Source organism: Cydia amplana, chromosome 21 (assembly GCF_948474715.1).
Source record: "Cydia amplana chromosome 21, ilCydAmpl1.1, whole genome shotgun sequence".
Taxonomy (NCBI): Eukaryota; Metazoa; Arthropoda; class Insecta; order Lepidoptera; family Tortricidae; genus Cydia; species Cydia amplana.
The window spans coordinates 7662576-7677247 of NC_086089.1; the positions used below are offsets into that span (position 1 = coordinate 7662576).

At 40.3% G+C, this 14672-nt stretch overlaps 1 protein-coding gene across 1 annotated transcript in view; it reads right to left on the reverse strand.

Annotated features, from left to right (window-relative positions):
• Positions 1-14213, reverse strand: part of LOC134657866 (mediator of RNA polymerase II transcription subunit 25-like) — a 31960-nt gene extending 17747 nt beyond the window's left edge. Inside the window, exons 1-7 of the mRNA XM_063513446.1 lie at positions 13960-14213; positions 13492-13650; positions 12610-12773; positions 11671-11825; positions 9307-9407; positions 2687-2849; positions 661-822 (exon numbers count right to left, since the gene is read on the reverse strand). Coding sequence (XP_063369516.1) covers positions 661-822; positions 2687-2849; positions 9307-9407; positions 11671-11825; positions 12610-12773; positions 13492-13650; positions 13960-14081 — 1026 coding nt within the window. The 5' untranslated portion in view covers positions 14082-14213. The remainder of the gene's footprint in view (positions 1-660; positions 823-2686; positions 2850-9306; positions 9408-11670; positions 11826-12609; positions 12774-13491; positions 13651-13959) is intronic.
• Between the last annotated feature and the right edge of the window lie 459 nt (positions 14214-14672).

Genomic DNA, 14672 nt, shown 5'->3' on the forward strand with positions numbered 1-14672 from the left:
GCTGGTCGCCAGGGTTCTTTCCCTTCTCCATCCACTCTAGCCACAGACAATCCAACCTCTAGACATAGCATAGTCGCGCTACCCCCTCTGCCACACATACGGTAGCGTTACTCCATCTTCGAGTCAATCCCGTGCCGTGATTGGTCCGTGTCTTTGAACGGACCAATCACGGCACGGGATTCGCTCACCTCGTCCCCCCGCACCCCCGTATTTTTGGCAGCATCGGTTTCATGAAAGAATTGGCCTAAGCTCAGTCTAGAGGTTGGATTGTCAGTGACTCTAGCACTCCGCTCCATATGTAAGTCCGTTGTGGAGTTGGTGCTGCGCCAGTGGATGGTCCCGCTGCCATCATGCCGGGCATGCGTTGGATACCGGGCTGGAAATAACTCCTTACGAATTGCTGAAGTTAACGGTAGATCTATAGAACTGACACTCACTTGGCATGGCAGATGCTTGGTAACCTTCTGCTGGTCGCCAGGGTTCTTTCCCTAATCCATCCACTCTAGCACTCCGCTCCATATGTAAGTCCGTTGTGGAGTCGGTGCAGCCCCGGTGGAGGATCCCGCTGCCATCATGCCGGGCATGCGTTGGATCCCGGGCTGGAAATAACTCCTTACGAATTGCTGAAGTTAACGGTAGATCTATAGAACTGACACTCACTTGGCATGGCAGATGCTTGGTAACCTTCTGCTGGTCGCCAGGGTTCTTCCCCTTTTCCATCCACTCTAACACTCCGCTCCATATGTAAGTCCGTTGTGGAGTCGGTGCAGCCCCCGTGGATGGTCCCGCTGCCATCATGCCGGGCATGCGTTGGATACCGGGCTGGAAATAAGGGTAGAAGTCATTAACCTTTTCAACGCTTTTCGTCCCATGCTAAAATGTGGCTTATACGCCAAATGGTTGCAATATGAAGAGCGAAAATAAACCTTATCTGTCAGCAGGAAAATTGCTTTGACAGCGTCCGTCATAGCCTTTTTAGTGGCTGTTGGCGTCATGGGCACGACAGCACTCGACCACTTTAGTGGCTCTTGGCGTTGAAAAGGTTAAGTAGATATACAAAAACATCTAGAACATATCAAATAAAATCTAAAATGAACTAAGTATTTACTGAGAGAATCATACTGTCTTTGTCTTACGCTAGTAAGTAGGTACATAAACGCAATATTTCAACGACATAATCGCAATTTCCTTGTTTTTCATACATCGAAACGGCTTCTAACGTTACATGGTGACGTCACGGTGTATTGCCATTTTGTTAGAAGCGTTTCGTCAGTAAAGTGCAGGTGCCAGACTTTGACCATCATTTGTGACTTTTGTATTGCTTTAAGACAATGGGTCCCATACAGACATTTGACCCTCAAAACAAACCTGATCGACTGATACCATTGATAAAAACAAGCAACAACGGTTGCACTCCGGGAGTGCCGATAGAAGTGATAACTCACCTCACTATGTTACCGACGCCCGGTAACACGATACATACGTTTAGCGGAGGTATTCTATTTATTTATTATATATTATTATCATTCTCAAATAAGACCACACTTTTTCATTGACATGTTTATTTACATACTGCCATGACAACGTCAAATTATTTAAATATAGGTAAAGACTCTTGAAAAGGAGTCCGCAACATAAATGTCAAATAACATTGAGTTTTTCTTTATTGATTTAAATGCCGTTTAAATTATGAGTGGCCACCTTACGGGGCTTACGGTCAGGTCACGTGATCGCCTTACGCCCCTTACGGTCACGTGATCGCCTTACGCTGTCTCGAGTTTATCATTTTTTCCCCACCTCAAGTGTCCAGCGCCGCTAAAGAAGTTTTCACTTCAAAAATTCAAATACCCTATTGGGTAAGGTCTTGGTAGCTCAGATGGCAGAGCACTGAGTTTTGTGGGAATGGACGATAAAAAAAATATATATATATATATATATATATGTTATACGTATATCTATATATATATAGAAGGGACCAGGCTGAAAATCAGCGCTGGATATATGCATGCCACATATCTAGCACGGGCTGAGACTGGTACCCATTGCCTATAACAATATGAAATTTAAATTAATGTTAGTTCCTACCTACTATGTTTAAGGTTATTCTAATTGTAAGATTTCTAGTTGTAAGAATGTAAGATTTCTAGTTGTGGCAATAAACTAGAGATGCAACGGATAGTTGTTTGGCCGGATACCGGATATCCGTCCTGGACACTGGCCGAATATCCGGTATCCGGCCGGCGGAACTATACCTATATTTTGAGTTTTGCAGGTGCGCGTCGTGCAGGTTTCGACCTGTTTCGTAGTGAACGTTCGCGCGGACACATTTCTAGGATCGTAACGAGTTTTATCATGTCATTACGTACCTAGTAAGTTCGTTTATAGTTAAAAGTGCGTGCGCGTATTTTTGTGTAAACAAATAAGTGTATTGTGTTTGGTTACATTGGTTACGTATTCATTTCTATCTACTGTGTCGTTAGCATTATGACCGTGACTGTTTTTTAGATTCCATTTTTTACCCCAAAATGTGTTAACTTTACTATCCGGTATCCGGCCGGATAGTAGGTCACTATCCGGTATACAGCCGGATACTAAAATAACGGCCGGATAGGCCGGATACCGGATAGTAACCGGATATCCGGTGCATCTCTACAATAAACTGTTTTTTATCTTATCTTATCTTTACCTGTGGAGGTGGATATGATGGCTGCGTTAGCTGCCTGACCAGCGCCGAGTTGTCGTACAAGGGGTTGCGAGGCGGGGGCAACCAGCCCGTGTTGGGGCGCACGGCGGCCGTCGGGCGGAACTGCGGGGGCCGCGGCGCCGATGGCGGAACCCCGCGGCCTTGCCTGCAGAAAAATGATAACGGGGTCAATGACACAAAATAACTAATAGTACTACCGTACAGAAAATTCACCCCTTCACAAAAGTCAGGTTTAGGTATAAAATTACACCTATATCGCAGCCTGCAAGCAAAATTGAAACTTATAACCGCGCACGAACCGTGAATCTCCTTTGCGCGCCGCAGTTTTATGACCAAGCTGTGGGTGTCGGCACGGGGTTATCACTTGACAAGTTTTTATACCTATACCCACTGATTTATTGTTTTTAAGATAAATATGTAGGAATTACAAACGTTGATTATGTAAACATACATGTTTTATCCGAAAATAGCATGTCTGATTCTCGCGGAGTAAGTTTCGAAGCCATTGTGTATTTTCAATTTTGCGCTAGCGCCACGTGACACGACTATCGTGCACGCCGAGCGGCAGCCCACTGCTATACGCCTGTCTGATGACTCTGATGGGCGCGCCGGCCAAATGTACCTAAACTGCGGAGTGACACCCCCCTGTCAATGATTTATAACTCAAGATAGGTTATAGGCGTTCCAAAATTGAAGCGCTTAACTTGTGACAAATTGGACAAGTTGCCTTTAGTCGCGGCTGGACAAGCGAGAAATGTGCACGTGCTGACGAACTCCCGCACACCGAAAGAGAAAGAGACGACCTTATGTTTAACAACGAGTGTGACAAAAATGGATGGAATGAGAAAATTAATCAAAAATAACAGATTTCTTCGTAGGCACATACATAAATATGGAAGTATTTTTTGTGCTCCTCAAGTATGAGTATAACCTATCTATGGTTATGTAATATCATTGTAACGGGGTCAAAAACCTGCACCCACCAAACCTGAAGCTATATGCTCAACTTTTGATTGATAAATACTACTTTATTGTCGACTAGCGACCCGCCCCGGCTTCGCACGGGTTAACAAATTATACATAAACCTTCCTCTTGAATCACTCTATCTATTTAAAAAAAACAGCATCAAAATCCGTTGCGTAGTGTGAAATATCTAAAGGCCCCAGTACACAATGGGCCATCGCCGGCCACTCCAAGGGACGCATTTATGCGTTAGAGGGAGCAAATGATATTGCTATCTCATTCCACCGCATAGCTGCGTCCCTTGGAGTGGCCGGCGATGGCCCATTGTGTACTGGGGCCTTAAACATACACAGGGGCAGACAGACAACGGGAAGCGACTTTGTTTTATACTATGTAGTATATAAATACTTTTTAGGGTTCCGTACCCAAAGGGTAAAAACGGGACCCTATTACTAAGACTGCACTGTCCGTCTGTTTGTTACCTGCCTGTATGTCATGAACCGTGATAGCTAGACAGTTGAAATTTCACAGATGATGTATTTCTGTTGCCGCTATAACAACAAATACTAAAAAGTACGGTACCCTCGGACTCGCACTTGTCCGGTTTTTTGTCAAATTACCATCGAAATACAGATGTGTTTTTACGGAAACGTACGGACGTGTTATGCCATTTCAGTCAGTTTCGGTACGAAAAGTACCTACCGAAGTTGACTGAAATGGCATGATAAATCGCCGCTATACTTACTCAACCTCGTATCTGCAACACTCATTTGATGACAAAAACACCCGTATTCCTAATGAAAGAAAAGCGACATTTCCATCAAATGATTGTTGCAGATATGAGGTTGAGTAAGTATAGCGACGAATTACGAACGGTTCCGAGAAAATACGATGACAAAAGATTATACACAACCTCTGTAGCTAGTGATCCTAAGTAGATCTCGCGAATCCGCATAGCTCCACCATTTTGAAATTTTCCAAAAAGTGAGTTGACAAAAATATTCTCTTATTATCAGACCTGTGCCCTGTTTATCAAAAGCTTGTAACTTGTAATACAAGTGGAAGTCCCTTTCTAACAAAAGCTGTCAAAAAGGGACTTCCACTTGTATTACAAGTTACAAGCTTTTGATAAACAGGGCACTGCTAGCATGAGTTGCGTTCTAGCGCGCGACTCCATACATCTAGCGCGACTTCAAGTATGGGCTTGCGCGAGAACGTAACTCATGCTAGACCGCCAGTTATCACAAAACACAATTTGAAAAGCGGCCAAGTGCGAGTCGGACTCGCCCATGAAGGGTTCCGTATTTAGGCGATTTATGACGTATAAAAAAAACTACTTACTAGATCTCGTTCAAACCAATTTTCGGTGGAAGTTTACATGGTAATGTACATCATATATTTTTTTGTTTTATCATTCTCTTATTTTAGAAGTTACAGGGGGGGGACACACATTTTACCACTTTGGAAGTGTCTCTCGCGCAAACTATTCAGTTTAGAAAAAAATGATATTAGAAACCTCAATATCATTTTTGAAGACCTATCCATAGATACCCCACACGTATGGGTTTGATGAAAAAACATTTTTGAGTTTCAGTTCGAAGTATGGGGAACCCCAAAAATTTATTGTTTTTTTTTCTATTTTTGTGTGAAAATCTTAATGCGGTTCACAGAATACATCTACTTACCAAGTTTCAACAGTATAGTTCTTATAGTTTCGGAGAAAAGTGGCTGTGACATACGGACGGACAGACAGACGGAGAGACGGACAGACAGACAGACATGACGAATCTATAAGGGTTCCGTTTTTTGCCATTTGGCTACGGAACCCTAAAAATGAGACCAAGAATGAGAATAGGCGGACATCCGAAAGCGTTTTCGCCCATGCTGAATCGGAGATCTTCGCCTTTACTTAACCATACAAAAAAAAAAGTATTGTGTATTGTATACAGCTTGAAATATAAATGGCGGAAGTACCCGTCAACCGAAGAGACGTCACCGCACTGCCGCGACTCTGCAACCACATTTCTCAACCAACAGTTTTCAGAGCAGTTCCGATCACAACGCGTTCCAAACACACGTGGCCCGTGTTTCTCCACTTGGACATTATCTTCAGTTTGGATGGACTTATTGATCTTTCCCATACTTATATCTTTGAGCTTTTTGTTAAAACCATAGACTAAGAAAAAAAGTAATACTTTTAACGCAATTTTATAAGACACAGTACGGTCTCCAACCTCCAACAATGTCCCTATGATAATTGATAACTAAGTTTTCAAGCGCTAACGTTTGAAATGACGTACGTTGGTTTAAACTGGCACTGTTTTCACTCATAATTTTAAAATATAGTATTAGTTTTACAATTTGAAATTAAGTCATTTTCAATTGGAACCATGTTGTATTTTGAAACAATACAAAAGCAACTCTATTTATCTCACTATAGGGTTAATTTCACTAGCAAACTTTTGATTATTAATTTGTATGGCTGGGCCTTAAAAGATTATTATAAAATACAGAAAACAACTATAACCACGAACATAGGCAATTATTGCATCATATTTTGTAACAAACCGTTTTTAAACTAAGATGTGTATTTCAAGACCACTAGCACCAAACTGAATATGTTTTAATCCAACAAAAATACTATTTAATAAAATAATTACGGTTACAAACAACGACTAGCCTCAGAGAGATAACAAATGCTACTGATTTGGTAATACCCGACCCATAGACCACAGAGATACGAGTAGGTATATGTACGGGAAATAAGATGAATCATCATTATTCTGAGTTTTATATGACGCAATCCTGTATACTAAAGCTAACAAGCTAAGGAGATTTCCTGAAATGGATGGTCACTGTAGTAATTAAGCTAAATTATATATGTCACCGTAAAATTGTAAACACTCGTCATATTATAATCTCGCTAGTTACATTATAAACTGACGGTAGGGAGATTATAATCTAACCTAACCTAACCTACGTTAGATTATAAACTAACGGGTTCACAATCTTACGGTGTCATATATAAAAATTATATAGGTTAATTATTAGGTGTATGTGAAATCCCCAATCCGCATTGGGCTAGCGTGGGAACTATAGCCCGAGCCCTCTCGCGCATGAGAGGAGGCCTGTGCCCAGCAGTGGGACGTATATTTATTTATTTATTTAAACTTTATTGCACAATACACAAAAATAATGTACAAATGGCGGACTTAATGCCTAATGGCATTCTCTACCAGTCAACCATCGGGCCAAACAGAGACATGTAAAATTGGTGCAAGGAGAAAAAATTACTTATTAGAACTTAGTAAACAACTAAACAATTAATAATTCTGATAAACTACATGTATAGAATACACAAATAAAAACACTAGAATATATATAATTAATATCGACTACCGTAGACTCAAACTATAACGTAATATCTGGGTGACCGAGCTTCGCTCGGAAAACATATAAATACTCGAAAATGCGCGTTTTCCCAGAGATAAGACCTAGCTAAATCGATTTTTCGCCCCCGAAAACCCCCATATAGCAAATTTCATCGAAATCGTTAGAGCCGTTTCGGAGATCCCCGAAATATATATATATATATATATAAATAGACAAGAATTGCTCGTTTAAAGGTATTAGATAGATATAGGCTCAATTAATTTATTTTATATTTATATATACAAAATTGCACATTTCGCGTGGGAGGGCTTGGCACTCCTTTAAACTAGACGCTTTGGACTACTACATGCTTTGGTTCCTATTTTATATCGGGACATTTTTTTAACCAATCTATAAAGTGTCCCACTGCTGGGCAAAGGCCTCCAAAGGACTTCCAAGATGTGCGTCCAGAGGCCCGTTTCTCAGAAGCTTGTAACTTGTAATACAAGCGGATGTCACTTTTTGACAGCTTTTGTTAGAAAGGGACTTCCACTTGTATTACAAGTTACAAGCTTTTAATAAACAGGGCAGGTCGTGCCGCCATTGGGGCATATTTCATGTTTTTCAAAACGGCGGGTTGCGTGTTAAAAAGACGAATGGGGACGATGTCACGTGATCTCTTCTGCATACAGGAGTTAGGAGCTTATAAAAAAAATATGGAATTGGTTTTACGCTCCTAACTCTTATGATAATCAAAACATCGAAAAAAGTAAACAAATGAACTGTATGAACATATTTCCCATAATGTCAATATTGAAAAACAGCTTACAGCAATAGGCTACATGACTAATTTTCATTTATGGTATCAATTGATCGGGTTTGTTTTTAGGATCAAATGTCTATATGGGACCCATTGCATTAAAGTAACACAAAAGTCAGAAATTGTAGTCAAAGGCCGACAGTCGCACTTCACTCGCGAAACGCCCTAAACAAAACGATAAGGGAACGTGACGTCAAGGTCTCTGGGAGCCCATCTTGTAGTATGGACAAAACAAGAAAATTGCGTTTTTGTCGGTGAAATATTGCGTTTATGTATATAATTGCTATACAATATTTTTTTGGATGAAATGTAAGGAATTGAATGGTACCCTTACTTTTATCGTTTTTGGAAGTTAAAAAAAACTTAAATTTTGAAACTTTCAGGTCCTGTATTTTTGTAATTTTTCAATATTTTATTTTAATATCCACATTATTGTGATAAATTGCTCGTTTGCTATCTATTTTACTAGATTTTGTTATAAAATTCAACATGTGTCATCATCCCTATAGGGGTATTATACACATGTTGAATTTTATAACTAAATCTAGTTAAATAGATAGAAAATGAGCAATTTATCACAATATACAATATATATATTGCTATACAATATACAATTGTATAGCAATTTATCAAAGTTTAAAAAATATATGGGAATAATAAAAAACCGGCCAAGTGCGAGTCGGACTCGCGCACGGAGGGTTCCGCACCATCAACAAAAAATAAAGCAAAACAAGCAAAACAAACAAGCAAAAAAACGGTCACCCATCCAAGTACTGACCCCGCCCGACGTTGCTTAACTTCAGTCAAAAATCACGTTTGTTGTATGGGAGCCCCACTTAAATCTTTATTTTATTCTGTTTTTAGTATTTGTTGTTATAGCGGCAACAGAAATACATCTGTGAAAATTTCAACTGTCTAGCTATCACGGTTCGTGAGATACAGCCTGGTGACAGACGGACGGACGGACGGACGGACGGACGGACAGACGGACGGACGGACAGCGGAGTCTTAGTAATAGGGTCCCGTTTTTACCCTTTGGGTACGGAACCCTAAAAAAATACAAAACCTTAAAGTTTCACCAAATTTTGGTTTTTTTAACTTCCAAATAGGAAAAAAAAATATTACATAAACGCAATATTTCACAGACAAAATCGCAATTTCCTTGTTTTCCATACATTGAATTGAAACGGCTTCTAACGTTACATGGTGACGTCACGATGTAGGTATTGCCATTTTGTTAGAAGCGTTTCGTCAGTAAAGTGCGGGTGCCAGACTTTGACCATTATTTGTGACTTTTGTATTGCTTTAAGACAACTCAAAACAAACCTGATCGACTGATACCATCCATAAAAAATTGGTAACCGGTTAACCATGGTTTAACCGGTTAACCCCGGGTTAGTTAATGGTGCAAGTGGCCCTAAATATATAATGTTCGGGAGTACATACCCATAAATGTCTGGGGGCGCCTCTGGCGCGGGCGGGGGCGCGGGGCTCGGGGGGCGCTCCTTCAAACTGTACCCTCGGAGTAATACTAGGTGCCGAGGGTCCTAAAAAGGAGATTATTAAAACTGAGCAGTGGTTGATAACCTGTTTCCTGTAAAAAACAGGGTCTTTACAATTTCATTGGCAATAGTTATTTTCACCTCAGCAGCTCGAACAAGGGTACTTTGCTACTTAAAAACAGTGAGCAAAATCGCATTTTGCTCACTGAAAGGACAAAATGAGCAAAATGCGATTTTGCTCACTCAGTGAGCAAAATGCGATTTTGCTCACTGTTTTTAAGTAGCAAAGTACCCTTGTTCGAGCTTCTGAGGTGAAAATTTAATTGTTGGTATATCTTAAGAAAACATGAGTGAATAGAGGTAAGTGATGAAGAAGGAATACATTTTTCGGGTTCTCTAATATGTTCTCACTGCTGAGGTGAAAAATGTTGTGTACTACACGAGATCAAAGTTATTTACATCTCGTGCGCTTTTGAGTCCCTTACTACGCTCAAGATTCTAAATTAGATTCACTCGCTACGCTCGTGAATCTATTATAGAATCTTTCGCTTGCACGGGACTCAAAATAAGCACTCGAAGAAATATCAAACTTTGATCTCTTGTTGTACAAATAACTATTGTACAACAAGAGATCAAAGTTTGATATTTCTTCGAGTGCTTATTTTGAGTCCCGTGCAAGCGAAAGATTCTATAATAGATCTAATTTAGAATCTTGAGCGTAGTAAGGGACTCAAAAGCGCACGAGATGTAAATAACTTTGATCTCGTGTAGTTCACAAAACTTTTCACCTCAGCAGTGAGAACATATTAGAGAACCCGAAAAATGTATTCCTTCTTCATCACTTACCTCTATTCACTCATGTTTTCTTAAGATATACCAACAATTAAATTAGCGATAGAATCAAAATATCACTATAAGGAAATTAATCTTAAATATATACCATTTCTTCTCTGCTTTACCAGGCCTCCGTCACTCGCTCACGGCCACGCGCTATATGCCTACCGCTCGACGTATCGTCGACGATACAACCGACAGAGGGCCGGCGAACGCCCGCCTGAGCGCTCGCACCGCACTGCGCCGCACGTTTCCCGCGCTTACGCTTCGAAATGCCGAAAACTTGTAATTTATTGTAAACCACCACCACCAAACCACGTAATTTTTAAATAATTTTGACAACGTCATAATTAATCGGCCTGGTAGCACCGTATAACTTTTAAAACCGTTGATTTTCCGTCGCTTTGCTCCTGTTTTCCGTATGAGTATTTATTAAAATTGTTTACGCGATTTAGGATATTTTCAACTATAAAATTTAATAACAGAGAATTCCGAGAAGGGAAAAATATTATAAATCATTATATAAAACTAAAACATATTTGACTGACTAATAAAAAATATGGTTGATTCGCAACATTCGTTTTATTACAATAATCATCGTATTAGGTACAATAGGTACCTACAACCTACAACCCTAGCGCATTCTTACGATGACGCGTTGGCACGTGACTCGCACGGCGGGCAACACAGTCTCGACTCTCTGTGGTACATTTCTTCTCGTCCTGAGCAGCAGGTATTATTATTAAGATTTTGTAGGCTATTATAGCGTAGGTATTTTCGCTTTTGTATGGGAATGATGCATCTGTTACGTAGTAACTATTTATTAATCTGTGGCTTTACATATTGTACAACAAGGGCCTACCGCGGACATCGAACATTGAAATTACGTTATTTGCCTCTATGAACTAAGAAACTGGAGGAGGCCTTCACCCAGAGAGGGATCCATACAAACAAACAAAACAACTAAGATAAACATAGATAAACTAAAAGAAGGAGTATGGAAGAAAAGGCTATAATATAATATAATATAATATATTTGCCTCTATTAGGGCTCATTTAGACGGCGCACGAACTCTTATACGATATTAGTTACATTTCGGACCATTGAGGTTAGATCAATTTAGCAGACTGATCAAATAACGCAATGTAATGAAAACGCATGCGAGTTCTCGCACCATCTAAATGAGCCATTACTCTTGCATTATCAGGCGATTAAGAGACAGATAACGAAATTTTCGATGTTCTAAGGCAGCGGTACTCAATCTTTTTTTTTTGACGGAACCCTTTTGAAAAGCGAAATACTTGATGGAACCCTACAATATGGTGGCGGCATAGTAAAATTTATCGAGGCGACTAAAGCATAGTGTTCTAAATTCTTGCGGAACCCCTGCAGGGGTGTCGCGGAACCCTAGGGTTCCGCGGAACACACTTAGAGTATGGTTGTTCTAAGGTAAGCAAGCAGTCAAAATAGTACCTTAGCATAATTCCTTAGTTGTGCATGGTGCGTGTCACCACCAGCATTCTCGTACAGCTTCAAGAGTGCCGGGAGTCTCCGGGCTGCGGCTATGGAGAGTTGAGCCCCGCTGGAGCCTAGGAGCCGGGCTGCCAGCTCTATGGTCCCCGGAGCACCTGATGACATTCCATTATTAGTACAGGGGCCTGTTTCTCAAAAGCTTGTAACTTGTAATACAAGTGGGTGTCCCTTTCTAACAAAATCTATCAAAAAGTGACATCCGCTCGTATTAAAAGTTACAAGCTTCTGAGAAACGGGCCCCAGATGTAGTAATTCAAAGTTCAAAGTTGTCATTTAAGACCGTGTCATTTAAGACTTGCGCTAAAATGTTTGAGCCACGCACGCAGACGTCACGCAAGCGGTGTGTCGTCTCTCATAAGGATCTGTATATTATAATACGCACGTGCACGTCTACGCACACGCACCTAGTGTGCACAGGCCTTTAAAGTTCGGACTCGCGTTCCAAGGGTTCCGTCCATTAAGTCCGCCTCACGCTTGACTGCACATTTCTAATACGTTCTCCTGTCATAAAGGGGGGGAATAGACGGACAGATAGTCGCACGAGTGATCCTATAAGTGTTCCGTTTTTTCCTTTTGAGGTACGGAACCCTAAAAATGTGGATTACATTCAGCAGTGAGAACTATCACAGTTTTAAGATACAGAACTTTAAGTGTAAGGCCTGAGTGGACGCTCGCTCGGCGGGGCGTGCAGCGTGGCTGTGGGCTCACGCGTGATGTGAGCAGCGTGCACTAAGGCCGCTCCTATACGCTTGCATTTGTTTAACATGCACGCCGCACGCCCCGCCCCGCTGCACGCCCAACTCGAGCGTCCACTCAGGCCTTACACTAAGATAACCTAAAAAGAATATAATAGTAAATGTGAAAAAAGTGTTATCTCACCTGGTGGCACCAAACCACCAGCATATGCTGAATAAGGTGGGGAGCAGCACAACAGTAGGACATGTCTCAACACGTCTGTCCGTCCGAGCTCCTCGAAACATGCAGCGGCTGCCACCAGGGCCTCGGTGATGCAAGCTCGGCTTTCAGCTTGCCCTCCGATAAACCTGTTGAAGAAATTATTAGTGTTATTTAAAGTTTGATTAAATGTGGCTTTCCATTACCGAAGGGTCCTTATGCTTCTAGTGCAAGAAGGGTGTTTCCATCTGAATCTACGACAGAAATTCTGATAGAAATGGAAAGCCACAAATGAATGCTATACAACAAAATACAGAGGGTGTTAAATGCAAATGGGTTGAGGAGGAAAAATTAGGAACTATGAAAGATAGTCAGATTCGTTCTTAGAGACTATGTTTAATAGAATGATGAATTCAATTTATTTTGTAAAATGCCCAAATCAAAGTGTGTCAGTAAATTACACTATGTTTGTTGTAAATTAAACTTTTTTTCTAATATTAAACCAAGATTAGTAAAATCACTACATAGTATAAAACAAAGTTGCTTCCCACTGTCTGTCTGTCCCTATGTATGCCTAGATCTTTAAAACTACGCAACGGATTTTGATGCAGTTTTTTAAATAGATAGAGTGATTCAAGAGGAAGGTTTATGTATAATTTGTTACCCCTGCAAAGCCGTGGGTGGGTTGCTAGTATACCTTAAGTCTCAAACTCTCAAGCAGGATAAAGTCAACCCTTTGTACTTATTTGCTTTATTCAATATAGTTTAACTTGAACTAACTCTGAATAGTGCCTAATGTCTTAAATAAGCCCAATAGTCGTTTATAAAGAACATAATTGTAGTGGATTATAATACAAAACTGCTTACTGTATCTTATCAATAGTTTCTATAGCTGTCTGTGGGCATGTGAATGGTCCAAATGTGTTCACCGGCAGAGCTAACAAGTTGTCTGCAGCCTGATATGTTACAATGCCATACACGGAGCCATTGCCACCGCCCTCTTCTAGCGCGCCTCCGTGGAAATACCTACACATAAGGAATTCTTATTATACATTCAATTTACCCATATTGGTGATAAATAAATGAGAACCGTGAAAACACCCAATTTTATCTTTGTTCAGCTGTAAATATTATTAGAATGTCGCAGTTCTAATACAAAACATTTTCACTTGAGGAAGAAACCTCACCTCATACCAAAAAGAAGATTTTTACTGATACTTAATTACGCGTTCAAATTTTGGACCTTAGTCGTAGTATTGGACGTTAGTAGGTAGTGTTACGGAATATAAAGTAAAATAATAAGCAGATAAGATACTTCTTTTAAACTATACTTACTCAAGCGTAGGTATAATATAATTCGTTTTTAACTCGTTTATGTATGCCCCATTTGTTGAGGTAGCCTCGATGACGAATATCAACTCGGCCTGTATAGGCGTTTCTGGGGCATTCACCACCATTGTTGTGGTTTTATAAAGCGGATACTTAATAATTAAACATTATACACTGCGTATCATATTGCGTATTGTTTAAATACTGAATTTCAAACTTAAACACAGGTAGAAAACTGAAGCTTCAGCTCTTGAACCCAAACCAAACCCCAAAACCGAACCATCCCAAAACGCAACTTGTTTTGACTGTTGACACTTTTTGACAGCTATATATTCGAGGCTACGTATTAACCTCAACATTTCTAAATTTTATAGCCCTAATAGACAACCGCACCGCACTAGCCGGTCAGATGCATGAAGTTATATTTTGTCAGATGATGATGTAAACTCACGTTATTTCACATGGAACATTATAACGATGATGACCTATAACTGGTCAAGCAGATCTTGTCAGTAGAAAAAGGTGGCAAATTTGAAAAATGTAGCAAAGGGATATCGTCCCATAGAAAAATTGAATTTCGCACCTTTTTTTTACTGACAAGATTTGCTTGACCTATATTTTAAATAAAATAAATCCTTAAGGCCCCTGTACACAATGGGCCAGCGCCGGCCACTCCAAGGGACGCATTTATGCGTTAGAGGGAGCAAGTGATATTGCTA